We start from the raw sequence: 20,501 nt of genomic DNA on the forward strand, positions 1-20,501 counted from the left end.
TTATTTACAACACAATACTGCCCTGTGGATGTGGAACTACGACGGAGTATTAGGGCCACATTTAGAAGAAGAACAAACAGAGAGATTTCGAGAATAAAGTCGTAATAATACGAGAATAAAGTCATAGTTACGAGAATAAAGTCGTAATGTTACGAGAATAAAGTCATAATTACGAGATTAAAGTCGTAGTTTCATAAGTGACTTGAGAAGGAGACAACAGGAGCGTCCTGCAATAAAATGAGGAATGTGGAGCATCTTGTGAAGCAGTAGGCTACTTTAGTTCAGGTTTCTCAAATAACGAAATAGCCTACTTAATCTTTTGGCACATCAGCATCAGATTATCATAAGTATTAGAACTTTAAAAAGGTTGTGCAAGAAACTATGCTATTATTTCGAAGAAAGAACCAAACGGACTTGGAGGAGATTGTCTCCTTTCTGCTGGAGGAAATGGCTGGTTCTGGCCGACTACAAGGCTATCGTTGGTTACATCTACGAGCTGTTCAAAGGGGATTTGTTGTTTCACAAGAAACGATGAGACTTGTAATCGAGGCTTTGGATCCAGAAGGAGTCGGACGATAGCCTTGTAGTGGAATCGGAATGAGCTCCCCATTGAAATCAGGACAGCAGAAACACATCTTCCGGCGCAGACTGAAAACTCTCTTTCGACTCCACTTCGAGCGATAGAATTACTAACAAAGAATTGCTAACAAAGCACTTAGGGAGAAGGGGGTAAATTGAGCCAGTGGGTCAATTGAACCACCCCCTGTAACCATGGCAACGCCTTATAGTTGTAATCAAGTGACCAGAAATTATGCAAGCTCCACCCATTTCTCATTGCCTGTGAAAGAGAGATACTCATTGTGGGAGTAGGGCCTGGCACATTTCGTGGCATCTGCAGGCAGTGGCAAGTACTTCCGGCATATGCCACAGATGCCACTACTCTGTGGTATCTGTGGCAAGTACTTCCGGCATATATCACAGATGACTCTGAATTGTAATGCTATGGTATTTTTTCTAAAATTGTGGCTATCGAGTCAAGTGAACCATGGGCCATGGAGTAAGTTGAGCCACTTTTTCAATGGAGAAATTAATGAAAGTAGGCCAAGTTGATAATAAGAGCTCATTGTAGGCTACATTTAAAGTTAAATTTACCCTGTGTTTGATTGGTAAGATGTATGAAATTGTATCACCATTTGTATGATTACTTTTCCTTTTAACATGTTAAAAAAAATCAATCAATTCAATCGAAATTTATATTAAAAATATTTGGAAAACTAAGCTTGTATTTGGTTTGTTATTTATTGTTTATAGTTACCTTTAAGATTTGTTGTAGGTATGCCCAGGTTTGAACAGTGGTTCAATTTACCCCCTGACCTAGATCAACTTACCCCTAACCCGGGGCAAGTTGAGCCACAATACTTTTTTTTTTAAAGAAGTAATATTTTCACTGCCCTTGATCAAATATTAATTATTACCATTGCCATTGATAGGAGATATCCTGAATTATAGGTGTGTGTTTTCATGTTTACTATGTGTAATTTCTCCTTGCTTAGAGGACAGCATAACTAAAGAATGGCTCAATTTACCCCACTCTCCCCTACTAATAAAGGACTGGCTAATCTAAAGCCAGTTGAGTAGCACTTGAAATGTTTTAGCTCTATGAAACCTGATGTACTTATATGATTCTGGTTTCTTCAAGTTTGCATCTTGTTGGTCGAATGCACTTATTGTAAGTCGCTTTGGATAAAAGCGTCAGCTAAATGCAATACATGTAGTCGGCCAGAACCAGCCATTTCCTCCTGCAGAAAGGAGACAATCTCCTCCAAGTCCGTTTATCAAGTCACTTATGAAACTACGACTTTAATCTCGTAATTATTACTTTATTCTCGTAACATTACGACTTTATTCTCGTAATGTTATGACTTTATTCTCGTAATATTACGACTTTATTCTCGTAACTATGACTTTATTCTCGTATTATTACGACTTTATTCTCGAAATCTCTCTGTTTTTTTTCTTCTAAGTGTGGCCCTAATACTCCGTCGTAAAATATATACCAAATGCTAAAAATAGAAACGTTTTTTTTTACTTTGTCACATAATTTATGAATTTCCCATCTCAGAGGTCAACTACATCAAATCTGTCTGTAGATGGCGTTGTTTACCAACATGATGTAGCCCATCGCTTTAGTATTGCCATAAATCCTGCTTAACTTTCACAAAAAATGATTAACGATCAGTTTGAATTCAGTTATAACAGTGCATTGAAGATGACACCTCACATGGTAGGAAGGCCAGTATGGGTTTTCTTACGATAATATAACCACAAGACGTGTAAAACTAGCTTTAAAAACAAAACAAAATACATGTAGCCTTCTGTAGTGGGTTCATAAGGAAACATACACTGTTAGTGTCACTCTAAATATGCTACACAAAACGTGGTTTACCTTGATTACGCCGTTATAGCCGGCATAATGTAAAGCGAGTGTTTTGCTTGACATTTCAACGCACCAATCAGCCGCTGAGGAGCTGATTGAGTCTACTTCCCTACACTGGGAGAGCTGAGGGGAAGCGGACGCACAGCTCGCACGGATATCTCATCATCAGCCACGGTACACGGTCAGATCGCCTGTGAGAGACCTCCGGGACACAGCGGGCCATCGACTTCTCTTTCCCCCCGGTTACGGTGTCTGCTGCAAGGAGATGGCGGGTATTTTGGCGTGGTTTTGGAACGAGAGGTTCTGGCTCCCCCACAATGTAACCTGGGCTGATTTAAAAAACACAGATGAAGCAACGTTCCCGCAAGCCGAGGATCTGTATCTGGCTTGTCCTTTAGCATTCTGCATCTTTATGATTCGGCTGGTTTTTGAAAGGTGGGTCTAAGCACGCGATAATCCAGGTGGCTGTGGTACGGGTTGTTGTGTTGAGGAAATGCTCCGGTGGATGATGCAGGCAGCACACCCCGCTGTCCATGTTTATCTATCTGTTATCTAAACAATGGCATCTTATCTGGTTAGCCCACAAATCACCACGGTTGATCATCCTTGTTTCTGCAGGCCTGCAGCGTTACGCGCTGTCTGCATTTGATGCATCTGTCAGAGCACACATACACTCACAGTGCGGCCAAGTTACCATACCTGCCCAAATCCAGTTGCTGTCCTCTCTGCTCAAACCTGAATTTAGACAAAGAGCCATGCCGGAGACCGGCTCCTTTTACTTATCCGGGTGGTTTGTTGTCACTCTCGAGCTCCAGATATGATCATCTTATTATTGTACAATAATCAAGCCATGATGGTACAGTCATGCATATATGGGTCAGAAGTATTTTTTATAAGTATTGAGTAAGGCCCCACTACACCCCTCACACGTTAAGTAGCCTACTACAAAACATAGTTTGATCATTTATAAAGGGAAGATCTGCTGAAACAGTGAAGGCACCAGTCATGATGTATCAGTTAAAATGTGTTAAATCCATGAGATTGTGCATACATCATTTATTTTAAACAGTTTATTTAGATAGTTACATTTGGTAGCAACTTGCATATTACTGCATCCCAGCTTGTGTTTTACCAAATGAATAATCAGAAATACACACACTGCCTATGATATGACATGATATGATGACATGATACTGACTTTTCAACCGGAGATGCTCAAGATAACCTGGGAAGACAACTTGTGTTCAAAACATTGTCATATCATGTTAGAGTAAAATAAGAATTGGTAACAAGCAGATGCACATGTCCATGTGACAACTGAGTGTTTTGCTTGTGCTTCCTGGTGCCTTGTGTCCCTATCCCTAAATACTACAATACATGTCATGTTATTTTTAATTGCAGGTGTATTGCAAGACCATGTGCCATGGGCCTGAAGATCCAAACCAACGGGCCACAGAAAGCACAACCCAACGCTATACTGGAGAAGGTTTTCACTGCTATAACCAAGGTGGTGCATGTGTTCTTTTCATAATTTTGTATGTTTTATCTAATGATATGTGTGCCACAATGAAAACTAAGATATGCCGTGTTTATGTTGTCTTGCCAGCATCCAGACGAGAAAAGGTTGGAGGGTCTGTCCAAACAGCTCGACTGGGATGTGCGGACCATCCAGCGCTGGTTCAGACAACGCCGAAACCAGGAGAAGCCCAGCACCCTTGCACGATTCTGTGAAAGCATGTAAGGAAAATCAGCTTTAACACCTTATCATACAGCAAACACTAACTGAGATGCAAGCCAATTTTCTATGCATGTTATAACATTAAAGTTTAGGAAAAATAATTTCTCCAGAATTAGTGAAGACCTTATCTTCTTTATTACTGTCATGAATCACTCTTTTGTTTGTCGGCTATTTAGCTATGGGTGAAAAGTAATTAATATAAGCTGCAGTGCTTCATCCACAAAAACATGTTTTATAGGAAGGTGGCAGTAATGTAAAACTTTTGTTAAGATCAAATAATAATTTACAAATCTACCAAATATCAAAAAAGGGTAAATGCCCCTTAAAAATGGTCCCAGAATAATGTATTTTGGCAAATCAACAGAACATATACGTTCTGTTAAAAATGTTATAAATAAAAAGATAAGCAGCAAATCCTCTTTGTAGTGTAGACTATCCATTAAAAAGCCACTACTAGGCTAATAGGATTTTAACTTTATGGGCCAATTACCAGAAATGATAGTAGTCAAAAAGAACATGTGCAGCTTAAATGTATTATATAAACAATACAGGTTCCTAAATTCACAGTATTGGAAATGAAACCGATAGATGTTTGGCATTTTTGCCTGAAAAATTACTGAAACAAAGGTAGCCAAAGTTGCCAATGCATTCTCAGTGGATTGACTAATCAGTTAATCCACCAACCATTTATGCTTTACGCACAAACAAAAGCATAAACTTTAACAGCGATCATTACATTTAGCTGACGCTTTTATCCAAAGCGACTTACAATAAGTACATTCGACCAGGAAGACACAACCTTGAAGAAAACAGAATCATATAAGTACATCAGGTTTCATAGAGCCAAACATTTCAAGTGCTACTCAACTGGCTATAGATAAGCCAGTCCTTTATTAGTATATAAGTGCTCTGTTAGCAGTTCTTTGTTAGTAATTCTATCGCTCGAGGTGGAGTCGAAAGAGATGAGTTTTCAGTCTGCGCCGGAAGATGTGCAGGCTTTCTGCTGTCCTGATGTCAATGGGGAGCTCATTCCACAATTTTGGAGCCAGGATAGCAAACCCACGTGTTTTTGCTGATGGGAACTTGGGTCCCCCTCGCAGCGAGGGTGCAGCGAGTCGTTTGGCTGATGCAGAGCGTAGTGCACGCGCTGGGGTGTACAGTTTAACCATGTCCTGGATGTAGGAAGGGCCAGATCCATTCGCAGCATGGTACGCAAGTACCAGTGTCTTGAACTGGATTCTAGCAGTTACCGGAAGCCAGTGAAGGGAGCGGAGGAGCGGAGTGATGTGGGAAAATTTAGGAAGGTTGAAGACCAGACGAGCCGCTGCATTCTGGGTGAGCTGCAGAGGTCGGATGGCACATGCAGGTAGACCAGCCAGGAGGGAGTTGCAGTAGTCTAGGCGTGAGATGACGAGAGCCTGGACCAGAACCTACGTCGCTTTCTGTGTCAGCTGGGGACGTATCTTCCTGATGTTGTAAAGCGTGTATCTGCAGCAACGGGTTGTAGCAGCGATGTTTGCAGTGAAGGACAGGTTGTTATCTAGGATCACACCCAGATTCCTTGCAGTCGGAGTCGGGGAAACAACAGAGGTGCCGATGTTGATTGTCAGGTCAAGAGTGGGACAATCTTTTCCCGGAAGGAAAAGCAGTTCAGTCTTGTCAAGGTTGAGCTTGAGGTGATGAGCAGACATCTACTGAGTGATGTCAGCTAGACAAGCAGAGATGCGTGCGACGACCTGGGTCTCTGAGCGGGTAAAGGACAGAATTAATTGGGTGTCGTCAGCGTAGCAGTGGTATGAAAAACCATGCGGGCTAATGACTGATCCGAGCGAGTTTGTGTACAGGGAGAAGAGGAGGGGACCAAGAACAGAGCCCTGAGGGACCCCTGTAGTTAATTGACAAGGGTCGGACTCGGACCCTCTCCAAGTTACCCTGTAGGTACGGTCTTTGAGGTATGAGGTCAGGAGGGAAAGTGCAGAGCCTGAAACTCCAAGTTCTTGGAGAGTGCGAAGGAGGATCTGATGGTTCACCGTGTCGAATGCAGCAGACAGGTCCAACAGGATGATGACAGAGGAGAGGGATGCTGCTTTGGCAGTATGCAGTTCCTCAGTGACAGCAATGAGAGCAGTTTCTGTGGAGTGACCTGCCTTGAAACCAGACTGGTGCGGATCCAGAAGGTTGTTCTGATGGAGATAACAGGAGAGTTGTTTAAAGACAGCGCGTTCAAGTGTTTTAGACAGGAACGGGAGTAGAGAGACAGGCCTGTAGTTTATAACATCAGACGGGTTGAGAGTGGTTTTTTTTAGGAGAGGGTTTACTCTTGCCTCCTTGAGACTGTTTGGAAAGTGACCAGAAGTTAGAGAAGTGTTGATGAAATGGGAGAGAAACGGTAGAATATCAGGAGCGATAGTCTGAAGGAGGTTTGAAGGGATAGGGTCCAGAGGACAGGTGGTAGGGCGGGCAGAGGTAATGAGGGTAAGTACCTCACTTGGAGAGAGAGGGGAAAAGGAGGTTAGTGTGTGGGTGGAAGGAGGGTCTGGTGACCCAGCGGTGAGTAAAGGTGAGTCAGAAAAAGAAGAGCGAATATCATCAACCTTTTTTTCAAAGTGGTTAACAAAGTCGATTGACAGAAGTGAGGAGGGGGGAGGGGCTTTGGGAGGGTCCAAGAGGGTGGAGAAGATGGAAAATAGTTTTTTGGGATTGGAATAGGAAGATTGGATCTTATCTTGAAAGAAAGTGCTTTTTGCCTGAGAGATCGAAGCAGAGAAAGAGGAGAGGAGAGCCTGATAGGTTAGGAGGTCGTCACAGTGTTTGGATTTCCACTGTTTCCGCTCTGCTGCCCTAAGGACGGTTCTATTAGCACGTAGTGCGTCATTTAGCCAGGGAGCAGGAGGGGACTGACGAGCCTGCCGAGATGTGAGAGGACAGAGAGAGTCACAATAGTATTTTGTTTTATTAAAACATCACTGTATCTTCCATGGCCCATGAGTTTTGATGCTACTGTGCGATAATAGCAGCATCCCAGTGCAGGCAACAAACTCTCTCAGGCTGTAATGGAGAAATGGCTAATCTTTAGTAAAGCATTTGCCATCAGGGAAATTGTAGTTACTTAGCAGTGCGATGTTAAAGGCCATCAAGCGAGCGTGGCTGTCAGAGCACAGTCATGTCAGACACCGGTATAGCCAATCTGGCAGTTTGAGACACAGGGAGCCAACATCCTCTGCTCCGCCTGAGGCTGCTGTTCACTCAGTACAACACTGCTGGCTGGTAAAACCACTGGACTCCTGTTACAACATCACGCAGGAATCTGAAAATAAACTGCTTCCTTGCTTGACCTTTTTGAACATGATTAGCTGGCATTCTATCTCTCTAAGTAACAGCAAAGCCGTTATCAGCATGCAGCATAATTGACTGCAGGAGATATTAGGCTGTTGTAGTAGTTTGGCTAAGTATACTGTCTAATTTGCTTACAGTGCAATTTTCCAAACCCGTCGGGCTTCAGGCCTTCCAGCAGCGATGGTGCTGTAATTAGGCATTACAGCACCATGCACAGCTGTTGCAGACTGATAGCAGACTGATAGCATTCTTTGTCTCTCAGTTTTTCAGAAGGCTGATCTGTTGTGTAGTCTTTTCATTATGCAAACAGAGAAAAGAGCAGTGCACATGTGGCCTGGAAATAATGAAGACCCTGCATAGAGTTTTTCTACCAGCTTTTGTTACTGCCTCTTTTTTCCCAAGATATATTGTACATAAAAAAAAGAAAATTCTAACAAGTATATATTGATTTTGTTTTTCAAGACATCCACAGTAACCTCTCTCTTACAACAGAAACCTGAAATCTTTCCAAAAATGTCCTAAAACAGGTTAATTGCGAGTAAACATATCCAGATTAAAAGGTGTTTACCACTGTTTACAAAATTGAATGTGATACTACAGTAAATGACAAATTAATATGAACAGTTTTTTCAGTAGTTTCATCTCAAAGTCCCTATTTTCATCAGTTCCCCTTGGTCAGGGCGGGCTGAGGAAGACATTTTTTTTTAATGTCCTCAATACTCCCTCTTGTCTCATCTCATCTTCCTCAATCCTTTCTCTTCTCTACTTCACTGAGTACAAAGAACATAAATAGGATATGTAATATGTGATAAGATATACAGTGTATTTATTTGACAACTTAATGTTACTAAAGTAGTTACTATTTTGATCTTGTAATGTAGGGCTTCTCAAACTCCGGACCAAGGTCCGGATCCGGACCAAACTGCAAATCAATCCGGACCGAACCCTGTGTCCAGTTATAAAAAATGTATTAAAAAAAATTATTAAAAAAAAAAAAAAGAAGAATTTCTGATTCTGATGTAAATTAAAGTGGACCTATCATGCTATATTGGAAACATATATTGTAGGGCCATACCTATACAAAACATGTCTGAAGTTTTTCAGTTCACCCATTGTAGCCATGCCTCATACTGCTCATACCCCCTCTTTTGCAGCCCTGTTAGAGAAACGCAGATTTTGGGTCCTTAGCTTGAAAAAAAAAATGCCTGATCAGAATTCTACCGGGGATAAAGTTCAATTCTGCTGTGATAAAACGCCATCCTGTTCTAAACCACATCAAAGATTTTTTCTGAAACAGTATGCTCAAATGCTTTTTCTCTTGTGGGTTTATCACAAGGTGAGTTCCTTTTTATTATTTATTATTTCCTCCTTTTTAAACACATGTGCTCTCCAGTACAGGTTAGCTCTGAGTGTTAGCGAGGCCTGCTAATGTAAACAAAGACGAGATTACGTCCAAAACACGTCAGGCATTGTTTCTGATAGCAATTTTCTGTGGGTCCGCTGCCGATTTGACGTCAGATCGGCAGCAAATCTGTATCCGCTCGTTGTACCCCTGTTTGTAAAAGATTTGGGTACGGAGGAAAAGAGAGGATGGGGGGGGGGACTTTATTGGCATTGATCCGGACCATTGACCTTGTATAAAATGCACAAGTGGACCTTTAACAAAAAGGTTTGAGTACCCCTATGTAATGTCTATCTTTGGCTTCAGTTAATATATGATGTACAATATTTTTCAATAAGTTTTGACGTATGTTTTTTAGATTTAATTACAACCATATTTGATATTTTAAGGAATTGTTATATATTAATTCCCTTTCCTTCCAAGAGTTAGTAGAGAAGATTAATAACAAAAAACAGATTTACTCATTATATTCTTAGCAAGAAGGAAAATAAGTGCATTTCCCAAAAGTGAATGCTCTTGCTTTTCCTTATTTTTTCCTGTGACTGATATGTTGGGTCTATGATTTTCATAACTTTCCGCCTGCACACCTCTCTAAAGGCAGCTCGGCAGACACCAAGCCGGCAGTTAATAAGCATGTTTGTGTTCAGCCAAAGCTTTATAGGACAGCTGAGAGATGAGCCATTAACATGTGTTCTTAGGGAGGACAGCCACACCCGTGTTTTTCTTAAATTAGTTGCAGTCATCTTTTACCACATTTAAATAACTGGCTATGAACAAGCTTTTTCATTTTGTAATGTTAGACGAGTAAACAAAGGTGTAAGGAACAGCCATTACTGCCTGGGGAGTAAAGGCAGTGACTAAATATATATCAAGGTTTTTGCACAACTTAATGCTTATCAAAGCGTGAGCTTCATGCCTTAATTGTGATGTTAAACCATCCAAATGCAAATAGTTGCAGCCAGTTGGTACTCAGACTACCCACTTGGAGAAGTGACAACATGGAATTAAATGATCAAACATTGTCCGCTTGATATTATTTTATTACAAAAAGTAGACCTGTCCTCATTCTGAGTTTTTAATCAAATCAAAGCCCCGCCACCCCGCTACAATTGCTGACTTCTGCAAACAGGTACATTTGTTAGTGATGATATATAGATGATCATCTTATATGGTGAATGGTTAATTAATGTATTCAAGCTATTATAAAATATGCTGTTATGTACCACAGCACTTTAAATAAACCTCCTATTATTGTGCCACATTACCTACAGTTTTTAGTTGGTGTACAGGCCAAGTTAATCAAAACACTACACATAATTTGGCTAGCCACAGATAATATCCAGCTTATAAAAGTGTATTTAGCTACTTTCTGCTACAATAATGATAGAAAATAAACGGCAGCTCTATGATAATAATATGCTTAACATTTAAAATATCTTAATCAAGACTTCTTGAAAAGAAACGTAGCACACAATGACAAAAAAGAACATATGTGTCTGACTGGGGAAGAAAAACTATTCACGGGAATTCAAGGTGTGAGTCATTGTGATTGTACATGTATAGCAGCGATTCAACAGCACTTGAAACAGACTCTTGCAGGCGCAATGAACCAGTTGCCATGCAACAGTCTTTACTGTGTGCCAGGTAGACTTTAATTTAGTTAATTTGGTTTTACAATAGTGTTGATCAAGCACAAAGAGCAGCTAATAATGGTCTCCATGGGCCTTGTGTTAACATGCTTAGAGATTCTCCAGCATTCATTACGGAGCTACAACTGAAAACCTTGAACAAACATTCTCATAAAATGACTAGCTCTGTTGTGCGTGCACGGAGAAGCTGATTTATCCTGTTCTCTTTTTGTTCGTGTCATGTTTTGTTTGGAGGCTGTGGATGTCAAAATGTGTTTGATTTGAGTTCAGCCGGAAAAACCACACGGCACGACCTTTGAGTATGCAAAACCTTGTCTCACATGACAGCTTATACAGCTTCCGTCACTGCGACGGGAGTCATCAGATGTCCCAGAAGTGAAGCTTTGTTTTGTGCCTCCTCAGTTTTCCTCCCTGAATGCTATTGCATTGTAATCAGAATTGTATGTTTCATATGTACTAGAATTAAGGCTCCCACAGGAAAAAACATGTTATCTACAATTCTAAACATATCTATTTTGTGAAATGCTCTGACAACACAAAAGAAACCAACAGAGGGTCTCCAATTCAAGCCATACAGACAAATTTAGCTTTTGTTCCCTAAAGAGACACATGGTATCATCTGATGCAACTTCCAGTGATGTGTAGTTAAGGGGCTTGCTATTAGACCAGTCTTAAATCCTTCCTCCCAGTTGCTGACTGTTATAAGCCAGTATATATATGCATATCACCCTGCTCAGCAAGGCTTTGATCACTGAAGTGTCAGCTGAAGCACTCTCTTCTCTGCCTGTAAGCCCAGACCTCATTATAACGTTCCCTACCATTGTGTTGCCGTAGTTACTGTACATTAGGTGCAGGGTTATATAAAGCTCGGATCAAGATGGGCTGGGACATTTTCGAGTGTCTTGTCTTTTTCACTCACAATTTTGAAGGTTCAGTGACTCACCCCGGTTTGAGTTTGATAGGAAATAAGAGGATCTCACACCACTTCAAATATTTGAATCTCTGACCCACAGTGTGCTGAATGTAGGAACAGAAGTACAAAAGTAGGATACCACAAGTTGTCTTCACATCCCCTGGTAAACTTGTGTTTTTACTGTATGTTGTTTGACTTCAGGATGTGATGCAGCTGTATTATTCTCTGCTTATTGGTTTTAGCAGATTGACACTTTGATTTTCTCTATAAATTAATCATCTCAATCTAATGTTCCAAATTATAGTATGGATTAAAAATGAGAAATCTAATTGGAAAAGAGAAAGGAAAAAAAAGCTGAATGAAAATAGTTGAACAAACTCTGCACGCAGCTAAGGGCCCATTTTAAGGAGCATGCCCTCCACATTAGCCCATAGCTTACTAATACCACTGCAGTTATGGCCCAAAAACAAAACATTGTCACGCAAATCTAAACAAATTAAATGTTGAACATTTTGAAATGTATATTTAATTATATATATATGTTATTTCCTTATTTCTTTCAGGTGGAGATTTACATTCTATCTATACATATTTACTTATGGAGTGCGTTTCCTTAAAAAGGTAAGTTGTCCTTACTTACAGATGAGCACCAGAGTGCTGCTATGACTTAAGGTTAGAATGAGTCACTGAGTTCAAATAAATTTTTCTCTACTTCACATTAAGTTCATGGCAAGCATGGAAATCTTGTGGTTGCTCGCATGGTTAGAGCCTAGTCATGAGGCTGGCAAGTAAATGGATGGTGTATGGGACTCATTTAAGGCAATTTGTAAGAAAGCCTAGTGCAAAAAGTAGTCTTTAATAATGGATCATACAAGCAAAGGAGAGCAGAAAATGAGCTGATAATAAAAAGCATTACCAATGCTAAATATTGCCTTTCATTAAATATGCAATCCATTTTTCCAAGTATGTAGCGCTCAGGAATTAACTGTGTTTTTTTACGGTGCTTGACTGCTTATGGAAGTCAATGTTTGCTTGTGCTATTGTTAGCCATCCATGAAGTATGTGCAGGGTTACTTTAATGTCTGCTGCAAAACAACAATTGAGATGAACATGGTGTTGAAAACGTATTGGTAAATGGGCAATGGGACATACTCATAAAATACTGCCTTAAAGTGAATTAAAGATGCTTAGTGTTAACAGTAAAACATGTCTAAATTATATAATGATGAGGCTACTTCCGGCGGCTTTAAGGCTCCGGTTGTGATAATGATATACGCTTCAGTTAGCGCATAAAGTTAGCATGCTTTACATTTCACTTGTATTTTATAGCTAAACACCCAAATAACTATCAAAACGAGTAAAAATGACAGTTGTCTAGGTTTGTAACCTTTTGAAGGACTATTTTGTTTCTAAGATAAAAAAAACCCAACCAACTGCAGTGTTGGCATTGAACGTTACTATTCTAGATAGGCTATCCTCTGCGTCCGCTAGCAAAAACATTAGCTTAAACGGCTAAAGTTAGCTACATGCATTACAACTATGGTAGCCCTGACTCAACATTTATCTCTGAAGTGCTCTTTTCAAAGCACTTTTCTAACTTTTTCATTCTGCGCCAATGTTAACTCTTTGAACTCAATAATCTCATGTATGTCACCACAATGTCTGCGTAGTTCAGCTCTCCTTGTTTTAGAAGTTTTAGTCACACACATTTGTGTCATTGGTGTAATCGCAGAGTAGGGAAAGGCCATAGCAAAAATCTCTCAAAGACACAAGTTGCATGATGAAGCACTTTGTGAAAATAGTTAATTCCCTGGCAATCCCGCTGCAGGCTCCTTCCAGTCTCCGTGGGATTTATTAATAGAGCAGGTCTACAGAGGAGTGCAGGAGACGTAAACTCAGTAACAGTGGGTCACTGTTTGCTTATAACTCATTCTTATGTATCATAGTTACCATTTCTCTTGCCGTCTTGATGGCATTATGTTATGAATAATAACCTAATATGAGGTTGACCACCCCCTTGTTCCTTTTTACTCCAGCTTCCTTTTATGTCAGGGTAAGCACTATAAAAACATCTCTCAAACCAGTTATTCAGAATTTTAGAAACCACTTTGTTTTAATTCAGAATCCATCAAGGGAATTTTTCATTGTTCATTGTTCACATTGATATTTAGGCTATGTGTTGGATCTGAAATTACAAATTGAACTAGCTCCAATTGTATGTGTGGGAACAGCCTATCACTGCATTTATATTGTTGTTTATGGAGCCTGCTATTTCTAGGCTTTATTAAAATGTAACATATGAGATGTTGTCAGGGATTTGAGTCTTTGGAGCGTTCTCCCTGGAGTTTTCACAGCAAATTGTTTTACAGTGGTGTCTTAACCTTTGTCACTTTAAGTTATTATCTTGTTTTATTAGTTTTATATTATTTAGGTTAAAAACTATTGATTTTTAACTTAATTTGTTTTTATTTTCTGCAGACTACATGGCTTTGGAACACTAAAGAGTGCTGGTACAACTACCCTTACCAGGTAAAAGGATTTTAATACATCCATACTCAAATATCATAGCAAGATTACTTGCTACCCACTTCTCAAATATTTATTTTAACCTTGTTACTTTTCGTCTTTCGCAGCCACTGACTGTGGACATCCATTATTATTATATACTGGAGCTGTCTTTCTACCTGTCCTTATTCTTTTCACAATTCACAGACATCAGGAGGAAGGTAAGAATGACTGCAAGACACCAAGACATACATCACGCATCTCTATTAACATGAAACGTAGAAAAAGATCTACAGTAATGCAAAATATGACACTTTAAATTACTTATTTTGGGATGGATACAGACATTTCTGTTCATTTCGGTTTTTGTTTATGCCATTGTAAGTAGTTCCGTCGCAAAAAAGGGACATCATTTTAAATGCTTTTCTGTCCACCGGCCATTATTCTGTAATGTTTAGTCTGTTTGCTTGTGACCATATTTGCTTTCTGACTCAGCATATTCTCACTGATGTGTGAAATAACATAATATTGCGAGGGCATAAAGGATTAACACTTTTTCCAACATTCAGAAATTGTCTCAGTTAAAATTCACTTAAACCTTTCTCAAACTCCCTCAACTATTTGTGTAAAGTTATTCAGCAACAACATTGTGCTCTTGTATCCCATACATGATGTGTGGTGTTGGAAGATATTCAAATTTAAGTTTAGTCTTTTATTTGTATAGATAATTATCCCAGGCAAGAATTCTTCATTGAAAGAAAAGTAATAGAAAAGAGGATTCAATTTATGATGCATTCATTCTTAATCCTAAAAATATTTCATGGATCAGAACACACACAGTAGCACTAGTATTTTCATCTTTATATTCACTATTTCACAATGTATTCACTAGTGCTTCCAGTAAGCTGCTCCAGCTGACATTAACTTTACATTCTTATTTACAATCAGATGTATACACACACTACTGTTTACACATTATGCACAATGGTCTTTAAATAAAGTTCCAGATGTCCAACTTAGTCAGTGTTTCTAAGAACTGAAATCAGCTTGTTCAAACATTCCTCAACCCACTTTCATCTCCTTTTTTTGTCATGAATATTGCTTCACATTTGGTTCATCAAGTATCAATTTGCATGCCTTCCAGCCATGATCGTACTCCTGTCTCCAGTCCATCCCAGCTCTCCCCTCTCCACAACAACACTTCACTCACCGCACTCGCAGCTGCCCCCACGATGCCATGCTGTGTATGCCTTCACTCTGTCATCTCTTTGTTGACTGTTGGCATGTTGTCTGTTTTTGTTTCTCCTTTCAGTTTTTTCATGCACAGCACTACACTGAGGAGGTCCTCTGCATCCCCTGCCAATTCCAGTATGTTCTCCCTGCACACTCTTGCCTTGCTTCCATTCTGTATCTTGCATCATTACTCTTCCTTCTCATCTTCCTCCTCATGCTGTCACCATGTTGGACTGGTTCTGGTTGCTTTGAGCTGAGACATTTCTTAAGATTTGCTTGAGGAATGCCTCCCTGTGCCACCTGTCTGCACCCCTAGTCTCCTGGAGTTTATTCAAGGCAAGCCCAAACCAAATGACAAGACAGGACTAAAGCTTTACTATTGTATACTTGACTTTTAAATACAGTATGTTTCAGATTACTGCGAGCTCAGGTTCAAATGTCCTTTTGTGTGATATATTTGTATTGAGATTGGATTCATTTTTAAACAATGGTGGAATGTAACTAAGAACCTTTACTAGTACTATACTACACATGAGTATTTCTATTGTATTTTAACATAACCTATTTTAATCTAAAGTTACCAATCACTTTAAAATGCAAATAGAATTCTACATATGATGTGGTTGTAAAAGATAATACATTGTCATAAATAAAACTACCATACAATATATATACAATCACTAAAAGGCAGCTTCACCATGGCCAACTACAACAGTAAAATACTGCTTTCTGTCTAATGCATCAGTAATAATGACATAATTGAAATTAATTTTGTTTTTATGGAGTATGTTTTATTTAAGGTCTTGAATGATTCCCCCGCCACAGATGTCAAACATATTTCGAAATGTCTATTTTCCAGTTTGTCACAATATAAATCATTACCAACACATTCAGTAAGTGAACACGTAATCCAACCACACACTTGCATCACCACGGAGTGTTCGTCATTCCTCTGACACTGAGGGCGTGTTTGCTCTGTTTGTTTTGTGGGTATGAATCATTGGCTTATCATTACTGTTAATACCTTTTTAAAACGCTGTGCCAATCCCAGTTGTACATGATGAACACGGTTCACCAAGACAAAGGTTTTATTTTAAAAGACATTGATCCACAATCATGACGTACACACAATGCGGCCGTTACTCAGTATTCAGTCGTCGGAAGTTGCCTGGCCGTTTTTAAGTACAAACTATTATGTATTACTGCAATAACAAACTGCTATGGTGTGTGCAGTCATGTCCGTCTGACTCAATCACACATCTGAACTGCACTAGATGCTATGAGTATGAACCGCATGCAGTGACTCAAACAGCCACGAGGCAGTGCTTACTCTAGTTGTGTGACATTTCCTTGACAACTTTGTCCCTAGGATTTCCTGATCATGTTCCTGCACCATGTTGCAACAATCTCCCTCATCACCTTTTCCTACGTGAACAACATGGCCCGAGTGGGAGCGCTGGTCATGTGTCTCCACGATGCAGCCGACGTGCTAATAGAGGTGAGGATGGGTGAGAAAAAAAATAAAAGCCTGTGGATGGAGAGTTTGGCCATGGTTGGGTGTGTGAGTTTACTTAGCTTTATCTAAACTCAACTGCAGTCTAATATCATGTACATTATGAAACACTTAATCATACAGGCACGGTGCATGCTCTTCGTTGGAGACCATTTAAAATCCTTTTTTAGATATTTCAAAGATATTCATTTTAGAAATACTTTGAGAGATATTTCAAGCAGTTGTTCGCAAGATTAATGATTGTTTCTTTTCTTTTTCTACAAAGGCTGCCAAAATGGCAAACTATGCCAAATGTCAGATACTGTGCAACCTCTTGTTTGCAATGTTTGCAATTATCTTCATAAGCTCCAGACTGGCAGTGTATCCTGTTTGGTAAGTGCAATTCTGTATATGTGTGTCATGGTTAGCATCTTTCTGAAGTCCGACTTCACTGAAATAGTGTTAGCCTGTCATTTACAATACAGTCACAGTCAGAGACCTAAACACATGGGCAGCTTTTGGCTTCCCCAATGTGACTTGTCAGTGCCACAAAGATTTCAGTGCTTTTTAAACTACTTTCTCCACAACGGTTTGCAGACACACTCTGTGAATGTTGTTGCTAAGTAATAGTTACTATGGATACAGCAGCTTGAACCCCTTGAAGAAAGCCAAAGAAAACGGCAAATGAAAGGCAACACATTATGGTTTGCATCTTATTGTTAAAACATCAAAGGGTTTTATTTCTGATAAGGATCTTTCAGCATTTTGTGATGCTGCTTTACATTTATTTTCTTTCAGGGTTTTATGTTATTTCTTAACACAAATCAGTCTTTGAAAGTGTGCACAGCAGTGATCTTAAAGCCATCAGCAGCAGTGTTATCACACCTTTAGTGTGAAAACACGCCTGCAGGTGTCTGCTTTCCTTGATATACCATTGATTTTTGATCAGCATAAAAATTATATTTAAGGCATTTAGATTCAAGTTTATTGTCAATAATTCAGGTTTATCTGAAATACAGGTGCTTGTAATAATTAGTAATTATTTAGCCTTAAAACAGGTTTAGCCAACACCCCACAGCTCCACACCTGTGTTTCACTCTATGCTACACTACGTTTCAGTGAACCCCCATCACACCGATAGTAAAGTTGTCATTACTGTAAAGCTGTTGCCATGGCTTCAGTATCGAGAGGATGATTCACAGACAGTCATTTGCAGGAATTGTCTCAGGGATATATTTAACCAGGCTTCTGATTTTTAAATCAATTAGTAATTTAAATTACTTTAGATTTGTTCCATGAATTGGACTATAAACCACTTTACAGGTTTGTTAACGAACACACACATTTCTGTTTGTTTACCTGCTCCTCAGGACAGACTATAATTACCCTGTTAAGAGAAAGCACTTTTACCCCCTTCTGTGTTTCTAATTGAACTCATCAAGTTAATTATCTCCCTCTCCCTCTGTTGCCATGGAAGGATTTTAAATACCACCTTGTTCGAGAGTTGGGAGATTGTAGGGCCCTACCCGTCATGGTGGGTCTTCAACCTGCTTCTGATCTCGCTGCAGCTGCTTCACTCCTTCTGGTCCTACCTCATAGTGAAGACAGCGTGTCGAGCCATCTCCAAAGGGAAGGTGAGTCATTACACTCGGCTCCTCTTTCAAGTCCCTCTGCATAATCTTTCCACTTATACCTGTTGTTGCATAATAGGCTGTTTTGCTGCAAGTTCATAAATAAATACTGTGTAGTGTTGTCAATAGCCACTTTTGATTGTCCCTTTCTATTCTTTCTGCTTAACTGCATCCGCCAAGGTGGGAAAATGGAATCCGTTGCATGTAAGTAGCCTCAAAAGGGAACATCATGTATACATTATTGTACTGTGTGCTTAGATTAATTTCATGTCTTGGGCAGCCATGTATTCATTTCATAAATCATGATTCTGTCAGTTTTTTTATCTAATCATTGCATATGCTTGCCGCCTAGCTTCAGGTATGTTAATGTGGATATTTGTCAGTTCCACAACGCTGTTCAGGACTGAAAGATCTTACTAAATATTTTACATATTACTATAACATTTTGCACATTTTATCTAGTGCAACTAGCAGGTATTTTATTTAAATGTAATGTATTTATGTTAAGGATTTAAACTTAAAAAAACAGTCAGAAATTGTGATTATAATAATGTTGATTATTTTCTGACATAAAACAAGATTACATTTAATTTAGGTGAAAATGTTATCCAAGGCAACGTTCAATAAGTGCAATCAACAAAGAGGATATCAGTTAAGAATACCCTTTAAAAAAAACACAACATAAAGCAATCATTTGGAATAACAACTGCAAGATTGATCAATAAAGTTGCAGCCACAATAATGTCATGTTTCAGAGGTCTCTTAGCATGGCTTTTACAGCGTGTAGCCTGATATTGATTGGCACAACACCTACTGGTTGGACACACAAAGGCCCATTTGTACTACCGCCACACATGGCTGCTGCAGATGCTGACACAGAAAGGAATTTTAATGAGAAAAATCTAATCTCCAATAACCCCGTTATTTCTGCAGGTGTCTAAAGACGACCGCAGCGACATCGAGTCCAGCTCCGATGAGGAGGAAACTCCCCCAGCCAATCACAAACAACACAGCAGCAGCGGCACCGCCAACGGGACCAACAAAAATCACGGGACCAACGGCTACCTGACAGGGGCCACATATACCGACGAACACTGACCAATCTGATATCACAACACTGGAGCCATGCTACAGACACCATCCATCAACCTGTGTGTGTGTGTGTGTGTGTGTGTGTGTGTGTGTGTGTGTGTGTGTGTGTGTGTGTGTGTGTGTGTGTGTGTGTGTGTGTGTGTGTGTGTGTGTGTGTGTGTGGACATGAACAACATTGCCTGTCTGGTACTGGAAGTGAATGCAGTTTTGTTATCAATTTCATTCTTTACTAATTTCCTTGCTCAATTGAATCTCTTTATCTATATATTTGCATCAAACTGCACTCAGTGAAATCAAAGCACTCCTTTCGGTACAACCCACTCTTTGTTTAGCCAATGAATAAAAGCATTTCACCTAATGGTGTAAGCATGCTACTTTAACATACAGTAGTCTGGCATACTGGGGGTGTGTTTTTTCTTATGTTTTGTCTTTTGATGTTATTTATTTTTTATAAATATATTTGCAGATGGTGATGCATCTATTTTACTTTGACGTTTAGTGTTAAAGATAAAATAATCTTGAATGATACGGCTATTTTTCATACCACACATCATGACGAGTATTAGCAAAATGCTAAAGACCTGGGTTTACTTTTAAAGCTATACCCCCAAAGATATGCCAAACATGTGTGAGATGCTCACATTTTAAAACACATTCTTCACTAAACTGTATGTGAGATGTCAAAAACAGTATTATGTGTGTGCATCAGATATGGCTAGATGCTGTTTTTCCTATTAAAGCATTTTGTTAAGTATTCTGATACATTTCTGGTAAGCATTTCATGAAAGGTCATTTGTCCTCTTCGGAGGCAGACATGAGTTGTTTGAGTTATTCAATAATAAAAAAAACATGAAGATTGCAAATGTGTTTGAGTTTGTTCAATAATTGTAAAGAAACACTTTATGAAATCCTGAGGGTGAATTCGAATTTTAAAATGAATTAAATATGATCATTCTCCCATAAGTAATGACGAGGGATCAAATACAAATAATATTTGTATACTCACAACATATGACTTACCGACAAATCCTTGCCTCTGCAGTTCCCGAGCTCTACCAACCATTGTAGTGTCT

The 20,501-nt window shown here is 39.4% G+C and overlaps 1 protein-coding gene across 1 annotated transcript; it reads left to right on the forward strand.

The window, feature by feature from the left end:
* Positions 1 to 2,346: 2,346 nt before the first annotated feature.
* On the forward strand, positions 2,347 to 20,291 carry cers6 (ceramide synthase 6). The gene is made up of 11 exons (XM_034203969.1): positions 2,347 to 2,872; positions 3,839 to 3,944; positions 4,044 to 4,174; positions 12,039 to 12,096; positions 13,954 to 14,004; positions 14,109 to 14,201; positions 16,583 to 16,711; positions 16,992 to 17,098; positions 18,183 to 18,339; positions 18,517 to 18,540; positions 19,270 to 20,291. The coding sequence occupies exons 1-11, from the start codon at positions 2,703 to 2,705 to the stop codon at positions 19,432 to 19,434; spliced, it is 1,191 nt and encodes a 396-aa protein (XP_034059860.1). The 5' UTR covers positions 2,347 to 2,702; the 3' UTR covers positions 19,435 to 20,291.
* The last annotated feature ends 210 nt before the right edge of the window (positions 20,292 to 20,501 follow it).

The sequence above is a fragment of the Gymnodraco acuticeps genome, unplaced genomic scaffold (assembly GCF_902827175.1).
Source record: "Gymnodraco acuticeps unplaced genomic scaffold, fGymAcu1.1, whole genome shotgun sequence".
In the NCBI taxonomy this organism is placed as follows: domain Eukaryota; kingdom Metazoa; phylum Chordata; class Actinopteri; order Perciformes; family Bathydraconidae; genus Gymnodraco; species Gymnodraco acuticeps.

Coding starts and splice junctions, on each gene's coding strand:
- cers6 (XM_034203969.1), top strand. CDS start 2,703: ATGGCGGGTATTTTGGCGTGGTTTTGGAACGAGAGGTTCTGGCTCCCC. Junction 4,175..12,038: donor GCACGATTCTGTGAAAGCAT/GTAAGGAAAATC, acceptor TATTTCTTTCAG/GTGGAGATTTACATTCTATC. Junction 14,202..16,582: donor TCACAGACATCAGGAGGAAG/GTAAGAATGACT, acceptor CTTTGTCCCTAG/GATTTCCTGATCATGTTCCT.